This window comes from Chrysemys picta, chromosome 24 (assembly GCF_011386835.1).
Source record: "Chrysemys picta bellii isolate R12L10 chromosome 24, ASM1138683v2, whole genome shotgun sequence".
Taxonomy (NCBI): Eukaryota; Metazoa; Chordata; order Testudines; family Emydidae; genus Chrysemys; species Chrysemys picta.
The window spans coordinates 2026090-2052641 of NC_088814.1; the positions used below are offsets into that span (position 1 = coordinate 2026090).

Sequence of the window (26552 nt, forward strand, 5' to 3'; positions counted from 1 at the left end):
TGTTCCATTCTATATGCATCCGAAGAAGTGGGCTGTAGTCCACGAAAGCTTATGCTCTAATAAATTTGTTAGTCTCTAAGGTGCCACAAGTACTCCTGTTCTTCTTTTTGCGGATACAGACTAACACGGCTGTTACTCTGAAATCTGTATGTATAAATATCTTCTGTCTGTTTCACTCTATGCATCTGAAGAAGTGAGCTGTAGCCCACAAAAGTTTATGCTGAAATAAATTTGTTAGTCTCTAAGGTGCCACAAGTACTCCTGTTCATTATAAACAATAAAAAGATCACTAATTTATTCCCAGGCATGGGCCTAGCTAAATCAAAGATGAAACTGCCCACCTTAGCACAGGTTCTTGTTAACCATGAGATATTACAAGAAATAGAGGCACTGAATAGATTCTGTTGTATCTGTTTAAACTGCTTCCTTTCACGGATTTGTACATGCTATCTGGCCCCTGTCCTGTGATGGGATTGCCAGTTGTGTCTTTGCCAAGTCATGTTTGTACGCTTCCATGGCCAGACTGTTGCAAGGTGGCTGAAGGTTTGTTTTGGGGTTTTTGTTTTTCTTATGCTCTTCCACTCCTCACTGTGGATTTTTTTCAGAGTAGTTCTTGGCTTGCGATAATTGGGAGAGAATAACTTGTGTCTTCTTTCTTCCCACAAAAGAAACTGGAATGAAAGAGCTTTGCTTGTGTGAACTCCTCCACGTACTGCCATCCCTAGCTTTGCAAAGGGAAGTCCTGCTAAGGCAAGTAGCCTGAGGAGCACTGCTGTCATACCCAGAAATCCATGAATTGTTGTCTATGCCAGTTTGTCAGTGATCTAACCACTTAGAAAAAAAATGGAGCCGTTTGTTAACCTCTGCGGGTCACAAGCTTTTGATCTGGTGCCTGTCACGTGGAAATGGGTTCAGTAAAATGAGAATTTTTATAATAAGCATTTGCTTGTAGCAGCAATAAACATTTCTGTGCCATTTATAACTAACACTTTTTGGTACTTTGATGTTGCAACCAAAACAAAGTTGTAACTCCAAGAATATAGAGCCCTGTGTGCTGGTGTCTTTAAAGGAGCGAATTCCTAGCTGGTCATAGAGCCCATCCCTTGGAAGGGGAAAGGAATTTAAGAACTTCCAGCACCTCACTTAATCCCCTTCCAGAATTCTGCACATAGAATTTCCTCCCCCATAGAAACTACATGCTGTTAAGCACTTAGTCTACATGTCGTGAGGCTGCTCTCAGGCCACTTGTTCTAGAAAAATTAAGTGAGGTGGTATTGTAAACAAGGGTTCTCGGGGACGAGGGGGGGAAACCACAATGGAGGGGTTTTTTTCTGTTCAGATATAAGCATTTGATTAGTGATTCCTAAAACGTTAAGAATTGTAACTTTAATAAGGGTCCTGTCAGGAGGACATGCTGGAAACGCAACATACAGTGGGCTGGAGGAGGGGTTACTGTCATACTGCCCTACTGCCACTCGAAAACAACCTAGGGGGAAAAAATGGCAAGTATGTTACAGGGAGGCCCTGTGATGAGAGAGAGCCAGTACCGGGAGTGTATGTAGTTGTGGGCAGGTTGCATTGCCTGTAGGGGTGGGAATGGCGGGGAGGCACGGACCTGACAGGTCATCTGCTGTGAAGGCTCCTCCAATGCAGAGTTGGGTGGCTTTCGCCCAGGGGGTGGAAAATGGATATGGAGTTAAGAGTCGTTGGATGGGGTGAGGTTTTTGATCAATGGGGACTATTTACTTGATCAATGGGATTTTGTAGGTTTTTCATAATGACAAGATGGAGCCTGGATAGGCACGTGGATTAATAAATGTTTCTACTTAACCTCGCCTTGTGTTCTCGTTGAACCTGAAGGATGAAATGTCTGTGCAAATCTGAGTCCGTGTCTCTGTCTATATAAAATATATATATAATTTTTGTAGCTGTGTTGGTCGTAGGATATGAGACACAAGGTGGGTGTGGAGATATCTTTTATCGAACTAACTGCGGTTGGTGGAAGGGACAAGCTTTCGTGTTTCACAAAGCTCTTCCTCAGGTCTAGAGGAAGTGAAAAGAGATTACATCACTCACCTTGTCTCTCTCTTTTAATTTTATTCAGTTACTAGGTAGCCATGTCGGCCAAAGCCATATCTGAGCAGACGGGGAAGGAGTTCCTGTACAAATATATCTGCACATCCTCAGCCATTCAGAACCGCTTCAAGTATGCCAGAGTGACATCAGACACCGACTGGGATCGGCTGACCCAGGATCATCCCTGGCTCCTGACTGAGGTAAGCACAATGACTTGCCCTTCTGCAGTGCCATTCATTGGAGAGTCTCTGAGCTTTTACAATCACTAGGCTATACAACATACTTCCTGTGAGGTGGGTAATTAGAGTGGGAGGCTAGATGACCTGCCTTCAGAATCACACAGTAAGTCTGATAGCTGGGACTAAAACCCATGCATCTGGTCTTCTGGTCCCCTGCTCTCACCCTCTAGTATGGCTACTGCCAAGATGGCTGTACGTTGGAGCATTGCATGCAGGTTCTCTAAAGCTGATGGCAGTGACAGCCTGCATTGCAGAACGCTGTTCTATCGTGAAGTGTCGGTAGCTGTTAGGGTCCATGCCAGGAAATGTGGAGGAAAGTCTCCCAACATGGCAGTGGAGCACTGAGAATGGATAAATGTGGCTTTCGTGATGCTGTATTGGTATCAAAGGAACCTGACTGTGTTGCTGATTTAAGGGCTTGAGCGACTGCTATTAAACGAAGAAATGTCAGCAGACAAATCAAGAGATTGGCCCATGCCAACAAAAAACTTGTGTGAGGTCGTCATGTAGCGACTACGCTCTAGATATTTCAGTCTTCATTCCCAATAACGTGCACTCTTCTGACACCCTTTCCTTACCCAAGCATTATAGAGTGGGTTGAGGATGATCATAGCATTTGAGTGACTGGCCTTCACTCTGGTTAGTTTTGTGTTTCACTAAGTAGATCTGTTGGATTTCTTGTACCTGAGCAAAAATGTAAGGTAAGTTTGTTGTTTTTCTTTCGTTTCCTAAGTCTTTTTGTCCTGCTTCCTAGCCATGCATCCTCTCCACAGAGCAGTGAGCATCTCTTCCGAGTTCCTTTCTCTGTTTGGCTAACCTGGCTCCTTTCCAGCTATTAATTACTTTAAGCCACCGGTTAGCAGAACATACATGTTCCACACTGTCCACTTACTTGCTGATTGATAGTACCTGCACAATAACTAATGAAATGCCCACCACTTAGCTGCATGAGTCTGCTGCTGGGAAATATCAGCAGTATCTCAGAGAGATTTTTCAGGAATCCTAAAAGAACCGTGGACAGCACACACCCTTTTGTTGGGGTTGTTTACTGAACACTTGAAATGTCCGTGGGCTTTCAGTGCCCATCCAGCAAAGGGACACTGCTATCACCATATTATATACTGCAGTGCTTTGTTGTTGCTGTATACCAGTGACTCTTAATCTTTCCAGACTACTGTACCGCTTTCAGGAGTCTGATTTGTCTTGCATACCCCCAAGTTACACCTCACTTAAAAACTACCTGCTTACAAAATCCGACCTAAAATACAAAAATGTCACCGCACACTATTACTGAAAAATTGCCTACTCTCATTTTTACCATATAATTTATAAAAAAAAAAATCAATTGGAATATAAGTATTGGACTTACATTTCAGTGTATGCTATATAGAGCAGTATAAATAAGTCATTGTATGAAATTTTAGCTTGTACTGACTTTTTGCTAGTGCTTTTATTGTAGCCTGTTGAAAAACTAGGCAAATATCTAGATGAGTTGATGTACCCCCCTGGAAGACCTCTGCATACCCCTGGGGTACATGTACCCCTGTTTGAGAATCACTGCTCTCTAACATAGATCACTAAAGCTATAGTCTGTACTGGATGGATGGGGATGGGCTGTACAGCACTGTAGAGAATTCTCTCTGCTCAGCAGAAAGTGACCTATGTAAGCTTGAGATGTGTACTTTCCTTAGGCGGAACTTTCTGCAGCGGTCCAGTAGAGAGCTACTGTGGGTCAACTGAAATGTGCTACCCTCCTAATTCCAGCCTTATCCCTGGCATTGGCAAATCTCCATATGCAGAACTTGTGGGGGCGGTAAAGAAGAGTCATGTTTGTGAGAAGTCAGATTGCATTTGCTTGCTTCTCTGGCATTCCGTATTTCTACTTCAGTAACAATTTTGCCTTTACAAGCCTTGGCTCACCAGGGAAGCTTTAGTTAATGATGCATTTTGCCAAAGCAATTTGCAAAACCAAGGGAATAATGAATGCTGTTCAGCGTGGATTCTCAGGGAAGGAGAACAGCTAAACAAATCACCTTTTGATAATCTCATTATAATCACAGCTGCTCTCACAACTTTCACTCAAGGATCCCAAAGCACTCAACAAATTGTATCCCTACACCCACCCTGACATATAGCAACCTCTGAAGTGAATAAAGGGCAGCTTTTTTAACAGCACAAAGCAACAACCTGCATCCGTTCAGGACAGGGAGTTAGGACAAGTCCTGTATCCAAATGAAACAACAAGGGAAATCGGATTTAGAATGTTACCGCCCAGTTGGAATTTAGTCAGGTTAAGTGTCAGAACAAAAGGGAAATTGACTACAAAGTTTTTGGAGAATTCTTGGGATTATGTTCAGTTGGCTCATAACACAGCTCTGCAAATATGAGCAAAAATCCAAGTGAGTTTTCACTGCAATCAGGATTCTTCCAGGAAGGCTTCATCTGACTCTGTCCCTCTCCTAATGCCCATCTCTGCCAAAACCCACACTTACCTTTTATTGCAGCTGGATTTCTGCCCCAGCGTTTGTTCTGTGGCTATGATCTCTTGATTTTTTTTTTTTTTTTTCCTTTTTGAACTTGGTGGAATCTCTCACCTAGTACCGAAGGCGGTACTAGTGGTGCATTTTGCCCAACAACCATAGTACATTGGGTGCCAGCCAGTAGGTTAAAAGAACTCTCCCCCAGAACATTTGCTGCAGAGAATTTACTTAATTTAAAACTCAGTTTAATTATCTGCAGAGACTGTCTCTGCTTAACTCGAAGCTTCTGATTTTTCTCTCTCCTCTGACCCCTCGTGTCTGATATTCTAGCGTCTGGTGGTGAAGCCGGATCAGCTAATAAAACGGCGTGGGAAGCTCGGATTAGTTGGCGTTAATCTTGACCTGGGTCAGGTGAAGGCTTGGCTCAAACTACGTCTGGGGCAAGAAACTACGGTAGGTATGGAGCGTATTGGCCAAGCTTCTAATGGCAGATGTAGCAGTGAAGAGATGAAAAGTCACTTGTATTGCTCTGACCCTTTCATGCTATAAACCTGATCTTTAGTGGGCTTTGTATGTTAGTTTCTGTGTGCCAGGTTCTCCCTCTTGCATATGCCAGTGTAAGGCAGGAATAATCATTGAAGTGATGCTGATGTAAAACCAAGAGAGAGGAGAATCTGACCTGTGTGTATCTACTGTTGGGAATTAAGCACCATTTGGTAGCCCACTGATGGCACAATTCAGTCGACTTACTACCCATTATTTATATCCAATGACTAAGCCTATTGTGAAGCACTGTCAGTAAAAAAATGTGGTGAATTCCCACTGAATTCTCGTGTAATTCTAAATATCTGTCGGAAACAGTACCTTAAAGAGCCAGCACTGCCTCTAGTTGGGGTGGCTGTTTCATTTTAGTGGTACCCAAAGTAGCTGTAACAAGACTGGTCTAAAAGCAAAGTCCTCACATCACCCCTTCGTTGTTGCCAGCCAGTGTATTAGTCACTGTGTGTTGGCTGACAGTGGAGTTTTATGTCAGTCCGCTTTTTAATTGGATGCTGTCTTGTAACTTTTATTCTCCTGGGAACACTCTGACAATGATAAACACACCTGTTATCTCCGCCTCTGCATCTCCGGAGTTGATGGAGTCGTGCTTCCTGGAGGTAACCAAGGCCTTGTCGTTCCTGTGACTGATATGCAGCTGGCTCCATCACGGAGATGCACAGCAGGGACTGCAAAGCCACTGCTGAAGGACGTTGTGAAATGGGGCAGGCAGCTGCATCCGGGTGGGGCTGCCCCTTGAGAAACAAGGGGTGTTGACATAACTGCTGGGGATAATGCAATGGCCATGTCAGAATGAGTGGGCTCAGTATGGGGGCGTGGGCTCATGACCCAGTATTTATGTCTCTCCCCCATTTTCCTAAATGTGTTGAGCCTTTAAAGGCATAAAAAAATCATTCAGGGTAAAAACCCATTTCAAAAAGGATTAAATCAGACCAGGCATTTTGTTATCCATAAAACAGACCTTCTGGAGACCTGATTATTCTATCTTCATCTACATTTCTCCCCCCACGCCCTCCAATTTAATGTTCAGGGCTTGTGAAAGTGGGGGATGATAGCACTAGTTAGACTGAGGCAGATTAGACTACTTTTAACCGTGGGTTTTGCAAGCTGCCTTACATAGCTCTGCTGATGACCCTTACTCCTGTCCTGCAGCCCACCGGTATCCCAGTCTTGGGGGTCTTGTGAGCAGGGGCTGATCACTTCAAATTGCACACTGGTTTGGGGAGCTGGACAACTGTCTAATATTAAAGAACCACCAAACTCATTTTACATGATGACTTAAGATGGCATTTGAAACCAGGTTTCCATTTGTATGAAGTTAAAATAGTAACCAGATGTTCCTGCTAGATCTCCCATCCCCTTCCATGATCACTAATATTTATAACCCATAGTGTGAGCCTAGAGGACAGGTCACTGTCCCTCCACAGCCTGTGTTTGGGGAATGGTTCCTCCCAAGCCTGCTTTTCTGGGCTGATGTGGGTGTTGATCTCCTGGGTGACTGCATTCTGCCTTGTCTGAACCCAGCCTGTGAGCTGCGGCCTGTGGCTGGGCAAATGGATTGTGGCCTGTGCTGATGGCCTGTCATTTTTGCCGTTCATCTGAGGATAAAACCATTCTGGTGCCTTCGTGTGTCCTAGCTGATGTAAGCTGTCAGCCCAAGGCAGAGGACAAAAACTGACTATTCATCTGACGATAACCCTTCTGAAAATCAGCCATTAACAATGTCCAATGAGAAAATTTGGGTCCTCCTGCCCCATGCTGGTAATAACACTGTGGAATGTGTTTTAGTTACTGAAGGGTTAAGGGGGGGGACAGTACATGCATCTCGTGTAGCACTTAGTACTGAACTGAGTGGTGCCCTTTGGAAATATTGTGCTTCTGGGATGTGAAGTGGCAAACTACTATTACATTGCAGTTTGAGTAAGACCAGCAGCCGCCATTGGAAAAGGGGAAGGCAGACTTCGTAGGTGATGTCAGTACAATGTCCTAGATTGCCAGCTTTCTGGAGAACACAGACCATGGAGATGTGGGAACCACTGAGCTCTGAGAAGGCTCCCTGAAGCTTCCTTTGAGTGTTGAAATGCCACAGATTAGCTCAGTGGTCTTCATAGCCTCAATAGTACACGCTGCCATGCTGGAAAGTGGAGATCTTGGTTTCAGGGATACACATTCCAACCAATAGGTTGTTGGGAATCGATTTGAGTCAGAGCAGCGTTAAAGACATCTTGGAGTGTGTTTCTGCCATGTCTTAGCTGTGGATACTGTGTGACGCTTTAATGGTGTGTCTCTCTCCTATCAACAGATCGCTAAAGCTACAGGTATCCTTAAGAACTTCCTGATCGAGCCCTTCGTCCCTCACAAGCAGGTTGGTATTCCAATTAAAACACAAAGAAGTGCTCCAAAATAATCTTGTTTGGCCCAGACTGACTGCTCTTAGGGGTGGTGAAAGCAGGCACTTGAGTGGATGTCATAAAGGTGATGACGCTGACGCATGTTGTCACTGAGAAATAGAGAGCTTTAGAATCTTTGCACGGAGACAGAGATTTACAGCTGCACTGGTTGGTTGCTGTTCCTCCCCACCAGGAGGAAATCCTGCCGCAGTAAACATCACATGGGAACAGGCAATAAATTGTTCCTCCAATCTGGTGGCTGTCAAGCAGGAAGAAGAAAGAGTGCTGAAGTGAGACAATTTACATGATATTGAGGGAGATGTAGCTACCACATAATCTTCCCCTACCTTAGTCTGTGGTGTTGGTTGTATGCTACTTTCAACATCTGAAACTGAGGTTCCCTCATTTTGCCCAACTGAGGATTGTGCTGGCACCTTAACAGGCATCTGAAGCCTGTACTTCAGCTGTTTAAAATGGGAGCAGATTGCAGCTGACCAAGGGGACTACAGGTCCTGGGATATGATGTGCCCAGTAATAGCTGTTGGGATCAAACTGGAGCATTACGTGCTGGGATCTGAAGTCTCCACAGGCTGCCCCTCCAAGCACAGCCATGTAATAGTCTATAGAATTCCCTGGGATGTATTAAGGACATCTCTGATGGACACCAACTACTCCTGGGTTGGGTTATTCAATGAGTTAACTTGGGGACCCCTGGAAATTTAGCTAAGCAGTGCCATTGCTGGGTGTGACTTACTGGCTAATGTTCATCCCCCTGATCTGTGCCACAGGAAGAAGAGTTCTACGTGTGCATCTATGCTGCCCGCGAGGGGGACTATGTGCTCTTCCACCATCAAGGGGGTGTGGACGTGGGAGATGTTGATGCCAAAGCACAGAAGCTCTTGGTGAGGGTGGATGAAAAGCTCAGTGCCTCTGATGTGAAAAAACATCTCTTGGTGCACGCACTGGAGGAGAAGAAAGAGTAAGCAGGGATATAATTCTACATCCTATATGCCCCCAGTCCCGATGTTCTATATGCCAACTCTCCTTCCCAAAAGCTCTCACGTTTCAGTGGAGTTGATCCTCATTTTTCTCCCTGAAGGTCCCTCTCTCTCTAGCTTCTGAGTTTGGGCAGGAATGTGCACTGCATCCCAAACAATCTAAGTTCCTTGGGGTTGTCTGTGTTTCCTGTTGAGCTGCAAAAGACATATTTTTACCATCCGCCTTCAGCCCAAGGACAGCCCTTTTCTCCCCCCCCCCCCCCCCCTCATTCTTTATGTAAGGGCGGCAGGACAGTTCCTAGAGTCTGATTGCTGTGTCTTGCAGGGCTTGTAAAACTACTTGAATCCAGTGGCTGATTATGGAAAGGTATGATTCCTTGTCCTGGTTAAGCTACTCGAGATTTTATAGCCTCTCTTGATATTCAAAAGCTTATTTCAGATTTCAAAACTAACTATTAAGCATCTCGTTAAAGAAGATGCCGGTAACTAATCTCGTTATTCATTATTTGGAAACACAATAATTGCTGAAGGCCGCCTTTTGACATGCACCTCATCAGGCTCTTAGATCCACTCTTGTTCACTCCAGTCTTTCCTTTCTCTGGCTAATGGTCCTTGAAGTTGAGTTCTGACAAAAGATGCACATCTGACAGAGAGAGAGATTTCTGCCTCCTAAAGGGATTAAATCAGATGACAGTCTTGAGATGAGAACATTTTCTCTGCAGTTTTTTTTTTTTTTTTTTTTAGTGGGGGTTTAGTGACCTCTGAGTCATCACCCAGACATCTTCCCATGAGAATGAAAGAAATGGATAGGAGGTAGCTTCTCCACAGACAACGATGATAAAGGAACTGGGACAGGCTCTTCTATGTCAGTTATGTGTCTACCTGCTCTAATGAATTTATGTATTTTAATTTTTGTGCAGTGTCCTGGCTAGCTTCATATCTGGCCTTTTCAACCTTTACGAAGACTTGTATTTCACATACCTGGAGATAAATCCACTAGGTAACTCTGACGTTTTGGGGAGAGGGTAGAAGAATCACTGCAGGGTTGCTTTGTTTGTTTAATAGTGAGATTTTGTTCATCCTTCCACATTCTATACATGTCAAAGTAATACCTAAGCAAAAGTGATACAAAAAATTTCATAGGCTTTCTATGACTAGTTAATTCTATACCTCTGAAATAGACTGTATTACCGCATGTGTTCGTTTTTAGCAGTATAATCGTCTGAGGCAAATAGAAAGTTTTGTTGGGCGAATCTTAGGTAAAGTTGAGGCCCTACACAGGAGGGAATCAGATCATTTCCAGAAGATGTCTCTAGTGATGTAATTGGCCTGGTTTGGCTATAGAATACTCTGAATGGCTTAAAGAAAGCAATGGCAAGATCCCTGCATGGTAAATTTTGTGCAAGCAGACTGTGGTTTTCATACAGGTTTTTAAAATTCTCTGTTGTAGATTTTGGTGTACTAATGTGTGTTCCTAATGGGTAACTTGCACCCATCGGGGACAAAGTGGTCTATGTGTATCAAGCAGATACTCAGAATTTTGTGGTATCCATTTGCCATGGATAGTGGAGTTAGACCCTCTTCCCCCCCCCCCCCCCCCCAAAAAAAAAGGGGACTTAATGGGTATAGACCCTGGGATGGCTCTCTGTATAGAGGTGACCTTCACCAAAAGTCAATAATATAAAGCAAAAAACAAACAGGCCACCACTCCTAATATAGAAAGCATCACAAAATATCCAGTTAGTGAGGAATCCATATTGTTAATTCATGCATAAGGATGTACAAGCAAAAGACTAACTCTGGTGAATCTCTTAATACAGTCGTGACTAAAGATGGCGTCTATGTTCTGGATTTGGCTGCAAAGATTGACGCTACTGCTGATTACATCTGCAAAGTGAAATGGGGGGATGTGGAGTTCCCCCCGCCCTTTGGCAGAGAGGCTTATCCAGAGGCAAGTAAAGAATCCACTGTTGCACAGTTAACGAGAAATCATTCTCCATATACCTAGGTCAAAATGTCCATGACACAGATGGGGCTTTCCTTTCTTATACAGCCCTGTAACCATAGTTCATGTTGCTGACAAAGCTGACCTGGTAATAATAGTTGTGGACCATAGCTCATGGTAGTTCTTACATTGGTATTCACATAATGCCAGTAACAGTACTCTTCGCTGTAGCCATTTTTCATCATTACATGGATCTTCCTTGGGCTCTTCTTCTCTTCTCTCTCATTTAGAATTTTTACCTTCCTTATTAACTGGAGGATCAAATTTAACTGCATTGAATTAAATGGCAGGTATGCTACTGTGTGTGGTGGGGTTTTCGTGTATTTTAGTATTGTGCAAGTGTTGTCTGTGTTGGAAAGGCAGCCCCTGCCATGTTGGCTAACCATAGCTGTTTCTGTGCCATATCATGTTGATGGTGCTTCTAGAGTCAATGGTCACTCAGCATTTCTGTTTATAATCCACACACACACACTCACACGCACACACAGACTCTCTCACACTCTCAGGAGTTATAACCCGTGTAAAATCTCTGTCTGGGCTGAAGTCTGATGTGTTGATCCAAGAAGAGAATTTTCCTCTATCAAACTTTGAAATAAAATATTACATCTGAAACCAGTTGCTGGCCTGCAAGGCAAGAACAAGAAAAAATTGGGTAGGATTTTTAAAGTACCTTAAGAATACAATTTTCATTGGAAGTCAACAGAACTTGTGCTCCAAAGTTACTTAGGCACTTCTGAAAATCCCACCCCATATATAGAGGCTTTCAGCAGCATCCGAGATTGCTGGGTGTGGTGCACACTCGCTAATTATGCAAAAACTTCTTTCAGATGCTTGGTCTGGCACTTCTGGAAGACTTGTCTGTTGTTCAGACCATTCATTTTAATAATCCTAACGATGTTTAAATTGGGAAAGGTTTTTTGTAATATGGCCAAGAAATCCATTTAGATATTTCCCCTGCCTTGTAGCTTGCTGGGTGCCAACACTTAATTCAATTTGCTCTTTAATGGATTCGTTTAATTTCAGCCTGTCTGAATCATCCCCCTGCAAGTCACTCTGAAGGTTATTCCGTCTCTATGCTCATTGAGAATGTTAATGAACTGCCATTACAGTGCTTAGCGTGCCTGCCTGTTGTGATGGTAAAAGAACACAATGGTGAGCCAAATGATGGCTCTTCTCAGTGATTAGATCTCTGGCTGCAGCTTAGTTAGAAAGTTTATAACCAAGGGTGTTTTGGTAACACCCTTCCCCTACTTTACAGCATCAAAGGTCAGCAGAGAGATTTTTGAATACAGTGGAGTTCCACCTAAAGGACCGTTTGGGCAAACTTTCTTGCAATTGAGGCATGTGGGGACATGAAACCTGGGAGCTTTCAAAATGGAGCATGGGCAGCAACGTAAAATTCCCATCGTGAAGTGACAGAACAAACACAGACAGAAATTTTAAATCGCAGTGCAGCCCAGTCACATTATAACTGGCTCTGCATGACTCCCAAAGGCTCTTTACTTACACATGGCCGATCTTACCTCCTACTTGGTAAGGAGGAACATGCTGTCCAGTAACAAGATGACAGTGGAGATGGTTGGGGTTGACAGTTTTCACAGGCAGGAATTTTAATTTGTTTCACATTGGTCAGTGGTGAGATCTATTCCCCTCTGATGTTGTCCCTCCAAGGAAAGTGGGGTAAGCCCCATCTGCAGGGACATTTTAAAACTGGACTGGACAAAGCCCAGGAGAACAGCCCTACTCTGCCTCTGCGGGGATGGGGTTAGATGAGACTGAGAAGCTCTCTTCCACTTCTGATTTCTAGGCTTCTGCATAGAAATACAAATGGATGGGTGTTGTCAAAGCAGGTTACTAACTGTAGCCTGGTGTCCAACAACAAGAATTAAAAGGCACTAGGACATAGGTGGTGGGCCTGACTTTCCCAAGTTCTGAGCACCCACAATTTCAGTTGAAGTCGAGGTGAGCTGCAGGGCCTCAGCACCTCTGGAAATCAGGCCCAGTCTCCCTAGCCCACAAGGAGAGTGCAGTCGCCTTCCCAAACGTTTGTGCTTGTTTGTCTGCAGGAAGCCTATATCGCTGATCTGGACGCGAAGAGCGGAGCCAGCTTGAAACTGACTCTTCTCAACCCCAAGGGGAGGATCTGGACCATGGTGGCTGGAGGAGGGGCATCTGTGGTCTACAGGTACCAAGCACATGTTTCTATAGGGGACAGAGGCCTCTAACCCCAGAGAGCTGCCAGTGGAAAATAATTGATGCAGCTTTTGGGAAAGGGAGTTTTCCTAGTGCAGCAGCTCCCAAGCCATGTGTGCTTTGGAGCAGGGGTGGCTAAAAAATCAAGAATTCTGTTTCATGAAAAATGTTGGTTTTTACAACCAAAGCCTGTCTCATTTTTTCACAAAAAAGTTTGAGAGAGACCGCAGAGTAGCCAATAACTCGTTTGGGATGTGGGAGACCCAGACTTAAGTGTCCAGTCTGCCTGAGTGAGATGAGGGAATTAAAGCTGGGTCTCCCACATCACAAGTGAGTGCCTAACCCCGTGCTATTGGCTATTCTGGGGCAGGTCTCTCTTCCTTCCTTCCTTCCTTCCATTGCACCTGGACCTGAGAAACCGTCCTGACAAAAACTTAGTTGAAACCGATACATTTCATCGACACCGAAACTTTTTGTGGAATTAACATTTTCCAGTGGAAACAAGTTTTCTGAAAAACCCCTGACTAGCTGTATTTGGGTCCTGTTTAGAGCCAGGACTAGCTGCCATGAGGCACCCCCTTTCAGGGTGCAATATGTTTGTGTCCTTGTTACAGTACTGAATACAGTTTAATTCTGGGAGGTGGGTAAACCTATGAAGCGGGCTTTAAGCAGTGCTCTCAGGAGAGGAATCCAAACCCAACTTAAAGGACTCCTCCCGGGCACCTCCCTGCGGCCTTCTTCAAAACCTCTCTTCCCATCTCCAGCTTGAAGAATGCAGTCTTGGCTGAGGCAGTCTCTAACACGCTCCCAGACTCTGCTAGGGCTTTTCTGACCTCCACCTGGTTGTGAAGTAGATTTTCTTTATGTTTTGGAAGGGAAGAAGCTAGTTGAATGTTATGTTTAAAGCAGTGACTCCCTCGTGGTGGTCATGGGTTTATTTTGTTTTGTCTTCTGTCCCCCAGCCTCATATCTCAAAGGCCTTCCCCTCACCTCTGGGAAATGTATTTGGGATTAATCATAGTAAGCTTCATGTGGAAAGCAACTTTGTTTTCAGGAAATACTCTGGCCACTCGAACTCCTTCTGACCACCACCTCTACCCCGCTTCCTCCACCTGAGTGCTTGTGAAGTTTTATGAGGGCTTGTGAAGTGCCTGTGAAGAATATTTAGCATTTCCAATTGAATTTTTGTGCCTTCCTTACAGTGACACCATTTGTGACCTGGGGGGTGTAAATGAACTGGCAAACTATGGGGAATACTCTGGAGCCCCTAGTGAGCAGCAGACCTACGACTATGCGAAGACCATTCTCTCCCTCATGACTCGGGAGAAGCACCCAGAGGGTAAGAGAGGGCATCTGGGATTTGGACTCTAGAGATTGCAGTCAGATCTGTTACAGGAACTCTTCCAGAGCAGTCTAAGGAGATCCGCTATCCAGTTGTAGCAGCAAAAACACTGAACAGATTTGAGCTGCTATCATGTTTGGCTGTCTGAACAGCTTACTGAGCTGTGGCATAGCCTCCCAAAGCAAGCAGTAGAAGCTCCATTACGTGGACTGTTCAAAACATTAGACAGTGTCTTATTGTGGCCTGTTAGGATGGATGATTGGCACCTAATGGGTCTCCTCCCATGAAAGTTAGAGATGACAAAAGCCAGTATCTTTGGAATGGTAAATGAGACAAGTGTGGACCATCTGGCTTTTATCAGAAGACTTTTTGCTTTGCTATTGCAGGCACAAATCCCACTTCTTATCAAACATCTCTGAGTCTGACTAGCCATTCTGTCCAGGGCTGTGGCTAGCATCCAGAACGGAGAGACCCTTGGACTGTCTCTGCCGCCTCCTAAGCAGCTTAACACTTACGAGTGTGTCGTGCCAGTGTTCTAACAGCTGTTCGTTATTCTCCTCTTTTTCCCTAAGGCAAAATCCTGATAATTGGAGGCAGCATTGCTAACTTCACCAACGTGGCAGCCACCTTTAAGGTAGCCTATGATTCTGAAACACAAGGAAATGTATCCTGTTGGGTATCCTCAACACACAATCCATACTCCCAGCTGGTCTCCTTTTTGGCCGTCTCAGCAGAGAGGCTAAGGGCTGAGTGAATTTCCCTCTGCTCCACACACGCTATCTGGGCCGGGGTTGGAATATGTGTTGGGGAGGGAGGCTGCATGATGTGATTCTTGCATTGCTTATGCAGTGCTATTTCCAAGAGTGTTTCAGTCACTCGGCAGAGTGAAGGAAAGGCGGCACTGCCTCACAGAGGACTCAGGTGTGATGCCTGGTCTCTCGCTCCCTGGGCCAGCGGGGGTTCAGGATTAATGCTCTGCACCATAGCGCATTAGACCCTAGTTCAATCCCCAGTCTCATGCCCAGGCATAGACAGGATTGACAGGGCACTGCAGAAACAAGCCACTTGGGAAGGTGTTTAACAGTGCCCCCTTCTGGCCAGTTATGGAGAGTGTTTGATGGACAACCATGAACGTGATTTTCAAAGAGTATAAAGCAGGAGGAGGTGTTCTGAATTCCAAGAGGGATGTGGAAGGAGGGAGTGAGAGGACCTTTCTCCACTAACAGACACCCATATGTTCTGTTTTAGGGTATTGTGAGAGCCATTAAGGATTATCAGGGCCGTTTGCAAGAGCATGGCGTGAGGATCTTTGTACGGAGAGGAGGCCCTAACTACCAGGAAGGGTTGCGTGTCATGGGTGAAGTGGGTAAGGAAACTCAACCAACCACTTAAGCTTCATTTACTTTGGGTACGTCTTCACTACCCGCTGTATCGGTGGGTAGCAATCGATTTATCCGGGATCGATATATCGCATCTCATTAAGACGCAATATATTGATCCCCGAAAGCGCTCACCGTTGATTCCAGAACTCCACCAGAGCGAGCGGCGGTAGCGCAGTCGACGGGGGAGCCGCGGCCATCGATCCCGCGCCGTCTGGACCCCAGGTAATTCGATCCAAGATACTTCGACTTCAGCTACGCTATTTGCTTAGCTGAAGTTGCGTATCTTGGATCGATTCTTCTCTTCCCCCCCCCCCCCCCAGTGTAGACCAGCTTTGTTGTCATTTTTCTTATTTCTGTTACTCTTTCTTCAAACCTTGACACTTGACCTCATTGGAGAATCACTTGGGTCTTGTCCTCAAGCCGGATTGGGTTTTGTGTTTGCTTGTGTGCAGGAAAAACCACCGGGATCCCGATCCACGTCTTTGGGACAGAGACCCACATGACAGCCATTGTAGGCATGGCACTCGGCCAGCGACCTATCCCTAATCAGCCTCCTGCGGCAGCCCACACTGCCAACTTCCTCCTCAATGCCAGCGGTAGCTCTTCTGTGAGTTTTCCAGCCACGGGGATCTGCTCTGTTTTGCTCTGTGTGAAGAAATAGCTGTAAACCTTTTTTAGAAAATAGTGAGAAGAATGACAGCAGGGTTCTAATCCCCCAGAGTCCAATGGAGGCTTCTTGCAGGGGACTTTCCTCTGTGGACTGGTCAGGCTTAATGCAATAAGACTTTCAGGGCTGGCTGTCCCCTTGCTGTTGCTCTCCTAGGCCATATCCATGCTGTGCTTGAAACGCTTTTGGCTACAACTTATTGTAATCTGTACAGCATGATCTGTCCAACACCAAAAGTAAATCTCTTCCCAGGGAAATCCTGGCAGCAGCAATCATGATTAAATTCATGTTCAGCTAACGCATATCTCATTCCTTTAAGCACAGGGAGTTGGTTCTCTTTTAATAGAAGAAATGTGTTGGTTACAACTTCTTCTCTCAGACTGAGGTGCTTTTTTTGTCTTTCGGCCCCGAGAACATTGCCAGGGAAGCTTAATACACAGTAAAAATACTCTGCAATGCTCAGTAAACTGGTGTAGGCTGTCTCGCTGTAGATCCAGGCTCTGACTTTCATTGATTTTATGGTTTAAATCCAATATTAAAAGAATTACAGTCATCTATGTGAAAAGTGACATTATGTGCAATATGAACCTTTTTGCCTGCTGTAATGTAGGGTATGATCCTAAGTCAATGGAAAGACTCCCAGTGACTTCACTAGGCTTTAGATGAGGCTCCTACCAATACAAACTGGCCCCATTTCACATCTAGTGTCACTTCCTTGACCCCCTTTTTTTGCAAGCCTCTAATACAATCCAATAAAAACAACTACTTAAAAATGTGGCATTACCTCTTGGGAAACAGTCTAACCCAGACTCCCAGATGTGTGGGGGTTTTACAGCCCATGAAGTCCTGGCATTACACTGCATTAGGTGTAAGAAAAGGCACAATTTGAACAAGGTTTGTGCCTGTTTCCGCCCATCTGGCCAACCTTGCAGTGAATCCTCCTAATACCAAACTCGCTTCTGCAGCAAATCAGCAATGTCTCAAACCCAGGAATGTGATTTTCAGCACCAAATACAGTCTCCAGTGGGTCTTCTTGCATCTGGGGTGAATCCATCACTTAGAAACACAGCCCCTTACTACCCTCCGGGGGGGGGGAGGGCGGGCATCTGAAACATTTGTCTCTAAAATTAATTTTCTTCCATTTTCTTTGGAGGATACACACTGCCAAAGTCAGTTGCTAGCCCTCAAGAAGAAGTTCATCAGGAAGCCCCATTCTGCTGTGTCATCTTTTGCTGACCCTGCTCCTGGGTTCTCTTTCAGACACCAGCACCAAGCAGAACTGCCTCTTTTTCTGAGTGCAAACCTGATGGGATTGCTCCAGCCAAGAAAGCGAAGCCCACGACACCTCCTGGTAAGCCCAGGGTTCTGATGGATCGTTAACAGCACTGCTTTCTCACACACATCCCTTCTCTGGCTGCCCGTTGTTGCAGGAGTGAGTCCCAGTGCCTACCCTTCCCCTCCACCACTTCCCAGCCTGGCATAGGGGGGACAGTCTTCACTACCCATATTTGTGGATAATGAGCAAGAATCTTGCTGTAACTTGGATGTAGCTGTTTTTTAATAGTTGTCACTTGGAGTCCCACTAGATTCTGAAAGATGAGTCAGGGTTGTCTTTGACTCAGGATGTGTCCTCCAAGGGAAAAAGCTAAACTTGAGAAATCCAGCTTTCTCAGCTCGTTACACGGGTGTAGCCAAGGTTGGTTGGGGTTGGGTTTTGTTTTTGGATTTTTTTTTTCTGTTTTTGGATGTGCTCCGATAGTAGGCTGTTGGAGGCCACATAAGTACCTAGAAAAACATTTCCCTGCATGTGGATCTTCCTGGACTAATGTCATTTCGGTGTTTGCTGAAAACCTTGCTAGTGCAATAGAGGTCATGGCCTACTTCTTGAAAAACATAATGAAAACCCATGATATCAGATTCATGATTTCTGAATTCAGATAGCTGGGAACTCTCTGGCTTGACACTATCGTTTTGGATGTACTCGTTAGAAACTTCTGCAGAGAAGGAAGCTGATGGCAGAATTGGGGGTAGGAAGAGGTGTTTGTGGAAGACAGTCAGATTCTTGGTTTTCTTCCTCGAATTTGAAGGCGATGCTGACCTTGTTATGTATGTGCAGAAAAATGAATGATTTTGGTGAGACGAAGTCCTGTTCCTAGTAGGCCAGATCACAAGAGCCAGGATTGCTATCATAGTCAGCACTAGCTGGAAATTCTGTGGACAGTCTTAGCAAAGAGGTTGACAATTAAATGGATTGCGGAGACTATAACGTGTCTTATAATGCCGAGGACTGCTCTGCTTGAGCCTGAAAATATATCCACTTTGGGCTGAGCAAAGATTCTTGGGTGGTGAAATTACAAGTTTGATATCCAGCTATCTGGAAGGCAGATGTTTTGACTTCAGTTCTTTGGAGCTGCTCGGTTGCGTTGGTATAATGTCTTATAGTATTGGGGCAACCTAGCCATTTTTTGTTAATATGCTTATTTTCCTCTGTATTTTTAAAACACTCCGTCTATTGTGGCCTCTTGCTTTTCAGAGTTTGCTGTTCATGAAAAAACTCTGTAGGGCAGGGAGGGCACAATCTAACCAACTCACCAGGCACCCTGATGGGCTGTCAGGGCTGACAACAGCCAGAGTTCTTTGTTCCATCAGTTGTGTCATATTGTTGCATTGGTGATTCTCTCTTTAACAGATTCAGCCCCAGCTTCAAGACCTGTGCAAGGTAGGACACGTGTGACTAGCTGAATGTGTCTCGCCTTGCTGACAGCTGACTTTTTTTTTCTTTCTCCCCCTCCCTTGCCCCATGCTCCCATTTTCTCTCTCCAAAAGTTTGCAGTGTTGTCTAGTCCTGCACCTCTTCCCCTCCCCTCCCTCATGCAGCATATGTAGCACAGCACCATTCTGACTTTTCAGCTGTTTTTGAAATGCAGATCTGACACTCATTTGTTCCAGGGACAGTTGTCTTATGGGGTAGGGGGCAGAGTGGGGACAAATTTCAGGCCAAAAGAAGAGAGCTTATTTGGGGGAAGATTTGAATGAATGATCAGTTGCCTGGTTTAACTCAGGCACACTGCAAAAGGTTTGATTTTTCTTAAAAACCCAGATATTATTAGGAAGATTTTGATGTTTATTTTACTGAGAACCAGGTACTAGTGTTTTTTAAAAACACATTTTATTTGTATGCTTAAATGGGTGCATAGTAATGCAAATACCATCTGTCTGTTTGTGATTCATGCAAAGCACAGAGGAAAGTCTTTGGATCAACCCCAAGTTGTGGTGGCTTTACATTTAAGCATGGGCTTAGTTCCTACTGAAGTCATGGGACTTTAGCATGCTCCTAAGCCCTTTGCTGAATGAGGATGGACTGCCGGGTCAGGGCCTAACTGAAGTTTGAAATGAGTGCCCTAATATGGCATAGAAGCAAGGCACCGAGGCCTAGCTCCACTGTCTCATGGCAGTGACATCAAAGACTGCGGAGTTCTAATTCTGGCTCTGTTGCTGACTCACTGGGTGGCCTCAACTAAGTCACATTAGCTCTCTGGGCCTCTGTCCCTGTTTTATAAATGGGGGTAATGACACCTCCTGGAGTATCCTGGAGAAGTATAAAGACACACATGCTAAGGATTTTTTTATTTGATGTTTTCGGACTAGAATTGTTTCGAGATGTGAGCTAAGAGCAACCAGTCTGAATTAGCAGTCCATATACTCACGGGGATGGGAAGAATTGTGAATTTAACAAAAGGAGCAGGGTGGTATCTTATAATGCAGGTAAATAGCATTAAGGATTCTGCAAAGCCAGAAAGAACCTATCTGATTTTCAGCTCCAGGCTGTCGGGCGCTGCAGCTGAGGAAGAATCTTTAGACTTTTAGTTTGGAGTTAGTTGAGGAACCCAAAATGTCACTTTTAGCAATCCGTGTAAATGCACTTTAAGCAAAGAGTCCATCCTCACTAGCTACAGAGCTGCCTTTTCAATGAGTTTGGTCTCAGAAGCCAGGTTCTGTGTTACCTTTATATTCCTGGGGCAGTCAGTCACCTGTTGGATTCTGATCTCCAAACAGAACTGAAAACCTAGGCTGAGTTTTGTGAAGCTCCTCTGCTTTCTTTGTTCCTTGTTTCCTGCTTTTTCTCCCCATTTCCTGCTCTCCCACTTTGAAAACTCGATCGATGGGAAGTCAAGCCCCTGTGGTCCTCCTAGGTCACAGTCCACATGCAAAATATGGGCTTCAGAACGATGCATTTGAGCTCTCTTCAGCTCCATAGAATAAATCTATAAATCCAGTTTGGGGGGAATGGTTGGTATATTTGGGGGGATGGGAGAAGGAAGCAGTTTTCCCTCCCCTCCTCCCCCATTTGTGAAACTGAAGTGTGGCTATTCTATTGAAAACTCTTGGAAAGGCTGCTTCAGCTGCAATTTCATCTTTCTCTTGGATGAGGTGTCTGCTACTTCCTGCAATGCAGCCAGTGGGTTTGGAGTGGGGGAAGTCACTGAATGTGAAAACTTCTCAGCAGCCGTGTGTATGAAGTGCTGCATTACAGCTTTTTGGCACAGATTTATATGTGGGGGGTGGTGTTTTTTCTTCGTATAGGTAAAGCCACGACCCTGTTCAGCTGTCACACCAAAGCTATCGTTTGGGGGATGCAGACACGAGCTGTGCAGGGCATGCTGGACTTTGATTATATCTGCTCCAGGGATGAGCCATCGGTCACTGCCATGGTTTATCCATTCACGTAAGTGTCCTGTATCCACCATGTAGTTTTCCTGACTTCCCTTATCTCCCTTCTCAGATTTGTCCACTGGCTTTCTCCCCTTCAAGCTCCCTTTTATTCCTCAAGTCTCTGCCCACCTCCATCCCATCCTATATCTATGATGATACATTCTCCTACACTCCGACCTGCCACCTGAGCTGTTCTCCCAACTGCTCCCTTTGTCTCCCTTGCCACTCCTGACTATACGCCGACTCTGTGAAATGGCTTGGAACAACCCCAGGGTTCATGTTTGCCAGGTCCCATCTCTCTCTTTCAAAGAATTCCCAAAAGTATAAGGGCCACACAACACTGGAATGTAGGAACTACCACACTATATAAGACTATTGGTCCATCTAGCCTAGGATCCTGTCTTTGAATGTGGCTATTTGTCTCCTTTAAGCTTTCTTTGGGGCAGGGAGAGTGCAGTTCCTTTAGCCTGACATCATGAACACTTAGTGCCTTATTTATCATGTTTCTTTTTTAATCCCTTGACGTTAGTGTTGAATCCAGCATCCCCAATTTGTTTAAAATTTCCTGGGATCCTTCAGCCTGCTTCACCAGCCAAACTGAAAGTGCCAGACATTGCCTTGTTCATTCTGCACCTTGTATAGCTTAAACTCTCTGGACCAGAGATTCTCCCAGCTATATTTGTACTCTACCTAGCACAATGGAGTCCCAATCCTCACTGGGACTTTTGGCTGTAATCATGATATTTAATCCTGCGGAGCTTGTTTAATCTCGTTGTCAATTGCGCTACGTCTGCCTGGCTCCCTGTAGGATGTGGCTTTTCTGGTGCATGGTGCCAACATGCTGCCTTAGCTGCTGAGTCGTCCTACTGAATTGCATCTAGGAGGGGCTTTCTCCCTGAGGGAGGGAGTGAGATGTGAAGGCAACGCTTCACTGAACAGGCTGGGTGGCAAGGAGGAGAATGAGAGAGTGGCTGTTGATCTGTTTGTCTGAGAAATCTAGACAGTAGCTCCCTTAAGGGTTGTTACTTGTTTGCTGCTGGAGGATTCTTTTTTTGTTTTTTGTTTTTTTTTTCTTCTATGAATCTGAGATATGAGGATTAAGTATCACTGTCCTTCAGTGAATTCCTCCTCCGCCCCTTGTCAATCAACGACTCCACAGTGTTAGTTTTAGACTTTGATCATGAGGATTATATCTCTGGAATACCTTCTGGGTGAGAAGCACTTCACACACTCTCTAAATGCAGGCAGAGCTTCACTTTCTGCTGAAAGGCAGCCACTTGGAACTTGGCAGCTGTTAGGAGGAAGCAGCAACGTGGCAGCGAAGTTTAAGACCAGAAATGAAGACGTATCCTGTACCTAACTGAATCTGCAGGGGGAATTTAGGTTGGCGAGGTGGAATTTGGCTAGGATGCTCAGGATCTTTAACACCCAAGCATGATCAGAACCACTCAGTTCAGCAATCTGATTCTAGCTGCACAATCTCTCTTGACTGCAGAGAATGACCTCTATGAATGACGCTTTTACTGGGGTGCATCTCCTTGATGTGTCTGGGTAAAATCCCCCTTCCATGAAATGGAAATTCAGCTGACCATCACTCTGCCCCGGTGTTTCTCAGGCATGAGGATGTCGGTGCCATGTGCTCACTTATCATTTCTAAATGTGTCTTATTGTTTCTTCACCTTGCTTTGCCTAGCCAGCTTCTGGCAGAATTGAGAGCCTGTTTGCTAACTTCACTGTGGAGCTGATCATCCTTGCTAGGTGATCCTGCTTTCCTTTACCCTCTCCATCCCATCAATCCAGCTTTCTCCTTATGCTTCTCTGTTTTATACACTGCACACCTGCCTGCTAGTGGCTCTTACTACCTTTACCTCTCTCCTGAGAGCTGAAAAGCCAACCAGACGGTGTCTGGGAATTGTGTTTTGCTGACGCATTCCTGTGCCTGCAGTGCTGTGTAGCCATGTCTCTTTGCAGCAGTGTGAATGATCAGGTCTGTCTCATCTTGGTGTTCATAGTGGCGATCACAAGCAGAAATTCTACTGGGGCCACAAGGAAATCCTGATCCCTGTCTTCAAGAACATGTCTGATGCCATGAGGAAGCACCCAGAGGTAGATGTGCTGATCAACTTTGCATCTCTACGGTCTGCTTATGACAGTACTATCGAGACCATGAACTTTCCACAGGTAAGTGAGGAATCGGCAGTGGTCCAAGCAGTAGAGGATGCTCAGGCTAATAATACCAGAGAGACAATATTCTAGAACCACAGTGTTGGCAGAGTGTTTTGGGGTCCATGAAGAACACAGCTGAGTCTACAAGTGGCCTGTGAGCTGTAGAAGGGGTACCAAGGGTGTAGAACAACTTGTTGTCTAGTGCTGTATTACAAAGCTATGTCTTAATGGATTTTTGAGGCTTGTGGAATAGGGAGTCAGCTCCCATCTGCCTGGTGAGAAGGACTAGATTGGACTGGACACCCCCTTCAGGACACAATAGCACTACTTCTTCTCTCTTTTTTTAATTGAAGAGTGGCAGGGATAGCTCTTGAACAATGCTACTGGTATCGTATTCACAGCACCATCATCCCAGGCTGTTCCTGGGACTCAAAACTAGGCCCTTTCACAAGATAGCACCCACGCCAACAACTAGACAGCTAAGCTGTGCCCTCTGAGAGACACTTGATCTTGCCCTGTCCAGTGTTGTGTTTATAGAACATTCTTACCTTAAATAATTCTGTCTGCTGCCTCCCTAGAATTTGTCAAGCTGTTGACTGCTGGAAGTTACTGAGTGAGTGAGTGTTTTCTCTATCTTGTGCTGCAGATCCGCACCATTGCCATCATTGCCGAAGGCATTCCAGAGGCACTGACACGCAAACTAATCAAGACTGCTGACAAGCAAGGGGTTACTATAATCGGGCCTGCGACTGTAAGAAATCCGCTATCGTGCTTCCTGCCCCTACGCTCCTTCATGCTCGTTTTCAGATCAGTTTTCCTTATGGGGGGGGAAATATACATTAGAATCTATTTCAAATTCTTGTTTGTAATATACTGTAAAGCGCAGAGTCTTTCCCAGTTTGAAGGTCATTATGGAGTAAGCAATTCTATTGCTGCCTTCTGTTTGTATAAATCCTGGCAGAAGCAGCCTGCTCTACAGACACATCTCCGTGCTGCTCAGCTTCCATGTGTGTTCGTGAAGGGCCTGACTCTTTCTTCCATCTTCCTGTAGGTTGGTGGGATCAAACCTGGATGCTTTAAAATAGGCAACACGGGGGGGATGTTGGATAATATCCTGGCATCAAAACTCTACCGGCCTGGCAGTGTAGCCTATGTTTCCCGCTCTGGAGGAATGTCCAATGAGCTCAACAACATAATCTCCAGAACCACAGATGGGGTCTATGAAGGTGTGGCTATTGGCGGAGACAGGTAGGAAACTGTTTCTTCACGGGACATGTCTTCGTTTCTTCCAGTGCCTGACTCAAAAACATCATGGGTCTTTTAGAAGTTGTTGTGGAAATGTTTTAAATTAACCTTCCTCTTCTCAGAAACATTCAGTATGAAATTTAAAATAAATAAAAGCTCAACTTCCTTTCACTTCCCCTCTACTCCACCCAGATATCCTGGATCAACTTTCATGGACCATGTATTACGCTATCAGGACACACCGGGAGTGAAAATGATTGTGGTGCTGGGGGAGGTGAGTTAAACCCATCTGCTCCTCTGGCCAAATGTTCTCTGGAAACTTTTTGTTTCTTTATAATAGAAGTTCTTACAGTATTGGTTGAGAGACAGTTGAATCAGCTGCGGGAACGTCCAATAACGATTGCAGATGGGTTCATCTTAGTAACAGTTGTCTCTTCCTGCTAAAAGAGTGAATCTTTGCCTGTTCCGGTTTCACAGAAGTAGGAACATCCAGCCCTGAATAGGCCCACAGAGTCCTTTCCATTTAAAAAAAAAAAAACTATTTCTGGAGATTAAGGGAGGCTTGATTTTTTGTTTTACAAGCATGTGGCTCTCTGTGTACGAGATGTGGCAAAAAAGGGGATTCTTTTAGAAATACTGCCCTGATTTTAAAAGCTGACTTCTACAGAAGTACGTAAGCTTGAACCCAGTCCAACTACTTTGTTTCTCTTTGCAGATTGGAGGCACAGAAGAGTACAAGATCAGCAGGGGTATTAAAGAGGGACGCATCACTAAGCCTGTTGTCTGCTGGTGCATTGGTACCTGTGCCACCATGTTCTCTTCAGAGGTAGGGGTGGGTGTGTGTGTGTGTGTGTGTGTGTGTGTGTGTGTGTGTGTGTGTGTGTGTGTGTGTGTGTGTGTGTAAAAATATGCACACTTGGGAAGGGGGGTCACTTCCTTGCATTGCACCCAAGGAACCCAAACCTTTCCAGACATCTGTCATCATTAGCAGTCTGCATGTATGGATGTAGAAGTTAACAAATCCTAAATGATAGTAGCGTTCTATATTTCTGCAGTACATTTCATCCAGAAAGATCCCAAAGGATTCTGCACACACAGGGATTGCCATGAATGTCCTGAGTTGGAATGTGGCAGCTGTTTAATGGCATATAATGCTGTACATCAGCTTAGGAAAGGGAAATGAGGAAGATGCAGCTTCCCTGTAAAAATTCTGGGGGCAGGGATGTAGAGGAAAATAATGTAATTAGCCACAGTGTAATAATATAGCTTCCAGATTAGATAATGCTTTGTGCCTTGCAGCATTAACAAGTGAGGGTCAGGGTCTTTGTGCCAGTGCTTGAAGTAATGAAGCTGAATAGAAAGTTGATATGACCATGTGCATTACCACTTCTTCATCTCCAGTCAACTTGGTTTCCTTCCTAAAGCTTGTGGAGTTACTTTAGTCCACTGGTTTCTAATCCAATAGCTGACTCTATTTTCTCTCTCTTTATCAGCAATTAGATGACTGGATCTCTTGGTACTTTCTCTCATCATTAATAGGTGCAGTTCGGCCATGCAGGGGCTTGTGCCAACCAGGCTTCTGAAACTGCTGTTGCAAAGAACCAGGCCCTGAAAGAAGCTGGAGTATTTGTTCCCCAGAGTTTTGATGAGCTTGGAGATGTAATTCAGTAAGTGGTATGAACAGGGCACCATGAACATAGGGGTGTTTGCAGGGGATAGGAAACCACTGGGGTACTACCTCTAAACTGGCAGGGGAGATGTGATAACCTTGTTTTGTGAAAACACTTTTATTCATACTAGGTCTTTCAATATATATAATATGAATTTTGGACCAGAACTGCTTGACTTGAGTCCCCTTAGAGAACTGAAAATGAGCTGATGTCTGTCTCTTGTTCCCCCTCTGCCTAGGTCTGTGTATGAAGATCTCGTTTCCAAAGGAGTGATCGAACCAGCCCAGGAAGTGCCTCCCCCCACTGTACCAATGGACTATTCTTGGGCAAGGGTAGGTTGTGTATCTTGCCATCCAGTTACTTCAGAGCTGGCTGGGATGTTTGCTGGGATTTCAAATTGTTTGGGAGATTTTAGATGATAAAACTAT

General features: G+C 44.9%; 1 protein-coding gene across 13 annotated transcripts in view; it reads left to right on the forward strand.

Moving 5' to 3' along the window:
* ACLY (ATP citrate lyase) overlaps positions 1 to 26552 on the forward strand; it is a 48787-nt gene that overhangs the window by 14883 nt on the left and 7352 nt on the right. For 3 of the 13 annotated variants that reach the window (XM_065577830.1, XM_065577825.1, XM_065577829.1), the window contains 21 exons: positions 2105 to 2276; positions 5126 to 5248; positions 7656 to 7718; positions 8532 to 8722; positions 9662 to 9741; positions 10562 to 10696; positions 12817 to 12931; positions 14142 to 14278; positions 14854 to 14915; positions 15530 to 15647; positions 16116 to 16270; positions 17591 to 17681; positions 19020 to 19049; positions 20915 to 21056; positions 23056 to 23224; positions 23856 to 23960; positions 24261 to 24457; positions 24647 to 24728; positions 25170 to 25280; positions 25994 to 26121; positions 26363 to 26456. In XM_065577830.1, coding sequence (XP_065433902.1) covers positions 2118 to 2276; positions 5126 to 5248; positions 7656 to 7718; positions 8532 to 8722; positions 9662 to 9741; positions 10562 to 10696; positions 12817 to 12931; positions 14142 to 14278; positions 14854 to 14915; positions 15530 to 15647; positions 16116 to 16270; positions 17591 to 17681; positions 19020 to 19049; positions 20915 to 21056; positions 23056 to 23224; positions 23856 to 23960; positions 24261 to 24457; positions 24647 to 24728; positions 25170 to 25280; positions 25994 to 26121; positions 26363 to 26456 — 2487 coding nt within the window. In that variant the 5' untranslated portion in view covers positions 2105 to 2117. Of the gene's footprint in view, positions 1 to 668; positions 751 to 2104; positions 2277 to 5125; positions 5249 to 7655; positions 7719 to 8531; positions 8723 to 9661; positions 9742 to 10561; positions 10697 to 12812; positions 12932 to 14141; positions 14279 to 14853; positions 14916 to 15529; positions 15648 to 16115; positions 16271 to 17590; positions 17682 to 19019; positions 19050 to 20914; positions 21057 to 23055; positions 23225 to 23855; positions 23961 to 24260; positions 24458 to 24646; positions 24729 to 25169; positions 25281 to 25993; positions 26122 to 26362; positions 26457 to 26552 lie in introns of all 13 variants that reach the window. The other 10 variants (XM_024100677.3, XM_024100678.3, XM_065577826.1 and 7 more) reach the window with 6 other exon arrangements.